Source organism: Myotis davidii, unplaced genomic scaffold, assembly GCF_000327345.1.
Source record: "Myotis davidii unplaced genomic scaffold, ASM32734v1 scaffold462, whole genome shotgun sequence".
NCBI lineage: Eukaryota > Metazoa > Chordata > Mammalia > Chiroptera > Vespertilionidae > Myotis > Myotis davidii.
Window position 1 is genome coordinate 525,874 of NW_006293237.1, and position 2,102 is coordinate 527,975.

Below are 2,102 nucleotides of genomic sequence, written 5' to 3' on the forward strand. Positions count from 1 at the left end.
AGTTCAGGCTCCTTGGCCCCTCCCTTCCCCTACACTCAAGCATCAATATCCCGAATCTTGCTCCTGATCCACTCCTGGTCCCTTGTAAAATGTTCCCTCCTATAACTAGAGAAGCACATCTTCCCCGCTGCTCCTTGCCAGGCTGGGCCAGGACCCTTCCTCCTAGTGTTCCCCCAACCAGCCCACTTTGCAGCTGTTTTTCACATACGATCTCTCTGGAAGTCCTCTCCTCACCCCAGCGCTGGGTCCAGAGTCCTATTTGGGCCCCACCAATATTTTTGTGAGATGTTGATGAATCCGCCTCCCCCGCAGCATGCCAGCCACAAAATGTGCTGAGCTGCGTCTTCAGGTGGCGTGGGGGCTGTTATTCTTTCCCTTCAGGCCAGCTACCCGTCCCTGTGTCTCCCCCACGCCAGGCCGGACAAAGAGAACAGGAGACAAGAACACAATTTCCATGGGCAGTTTTTACTGAGGGACTGAGGGAGGCATCCTGGCCCGAGGGCTGAGCCCCCCTCCACCCCCGAAAGGCACACAGCAGCGGTGGGGTCTCCCTCTCGGGCAGGAGCTAGCTTTGTGGAGACAGCTTCTCCGGCTGACCCCTCTTTGGCACTGAGCTGGGAACACTGGTGCCCACACTCACGGCAGCACAGTGTCCATTTCCCCCTCTGGCTGGCCTGGGCCCCCCTGGTGGCAGCTGGCAGTGTAGGCTGGTGGGCTGACAGGCTGGCTGGGGCTGGCTCAGAGGCTGGGCCACCTGTGGAAGGACCGCAGCCCGGGCTGCCTCCCCTGCTAGCAGGGTGCTCACATTGGCAATCGAGAAGGCTACAAACGGGAATCCAATAAATTAGCTTGTAGGGACCGAGAGGGACAGGGACTACATTCTTCTTATCGCTTGCTGAGAAATGTTGTGCAATTCTTTCTCCCGAGAGCTCTTCGGGACAAGTGGTGGGGAGAAGGGGCAGTGACCCTAGTCTGGCCCTGGGTCCTGTTTGGCCATTTCTATGGCAGGGAGGGCGTCCAGTGGAGCCGTGGCAACCACTTGGGCAGTGGCAATAGAAGGATGGACCATAGGGTCTCCGAGGGACTGAAAAGGAGGACATAAGGGGACTTCGGTCTCAGGAAGGCAGTCCCCACAGATGCCGAGGCTCAGTACGGACTATCCTGGTGGTGTGGGCTGGGGTACCTCCTGTCCCTCTCTGCCTCCCCAAAGCAAAGAGAGGACTCGGCTACCCTGCTCAGGTCACATTAATGGTGGGGCAAGGGAGGGGCACGGTTGGGGAGGGCAGCAGTGTAGGACCTTCTATGTCTCTGTGCCCGAGGGCAGGGGCACGAGGGTCAGGTGTGCCCTTTCACTGGCAGTCATCTAGGCAGGTCAGTGGCAGGGAGGCCTGGGTGGAGGGAGAGTCATGCAGGGTGGGCCTGCGGTGGGCTGGGTGGAGGGGGGTGTGGGTAGGCAGGCACTGCTGTTTCCTTCATATGATCCGAGGGCTCGGGGAGGGGCAGGGGCTGAGGGCCCAGAGCCACGGCCCTCTGTCAGGTGGCAGCGCCCTGGACGACCCTGCGGCCCTGGCCCAGGATCTGGCAGAGCTCTTGGAGACGCTGCTGCATCTTGGGGATGCCGGCCAGCTGCTGCTCAAGCCGCTGCTTCTCCTCAGTCAAGCTTAGGCGGGCGGCTGAGTCCAGCTTCTCGAACTTCCAGCCGCCCTCGCCATCGAACTGCAGCAAGTGTGTGTGGTACTTCCTGGGCCGGGAGAGGGACAGGGACAGAGATGCAGAGGCTGCTCAGCAGGAGACACGTGGCGGGTTCCCAGCTCCCCTGATGGCAGCACCATCTCCCCCCCCCCCAAAGCTGTGGGGGTGTAGAATTTGGGAAGGGCGCTCCCTCCCCTCGACTCCAGGCAGGAAGGGAGGGCACCTACCACAGGGAGGGGCGGTGGGTGATGGAAAGCAGAGCGATGCCTGCATCCTTGGCCGCTTGGAAGATCTTGCCTTCCACGTCGATGCTTACAGCGCTGGTGCATTCATCCAGGAGGGCATACTTTGGCCTTGAGAGTGGGAGCAGAGCGGGCGAGGCTGTGGACCCTCCATTGCTGTTGACCTGG

The 2,102-nt window shown here is 60.9% G+C and overlaps 1 protein-coding gene across 1 annotated transcript in view; it reads right to left on the reverse strand.

Moving 5' to 3' along the window:
- Positions 1-444: 444 nt before the first annotated feature.
- ABCD1 (ATP binding cassette subfamily D member 1) overlaps positions 445-2,102 on the reverse strand; it is a 23,070-nt gene continuing 21,412 nt past the window's right edge. Inside the window, exons 9-10 of the mRNA XM_006766939.2 lie at positions 1,920-2,045; positions 445-1,741 (exon numbers count right to left, since the gene is read on the reverse strand). Coding sequence (XP_006767002.1) covers positions 1,534-1,741; positions 1,920-2,045 — 334 coding nt within the window. The 3' untranslated portion in view covers positions 445-1,533. The remainder of the gene's footprint in view (positions 1,742-1,919; positions 2,046-2,102) is intronic.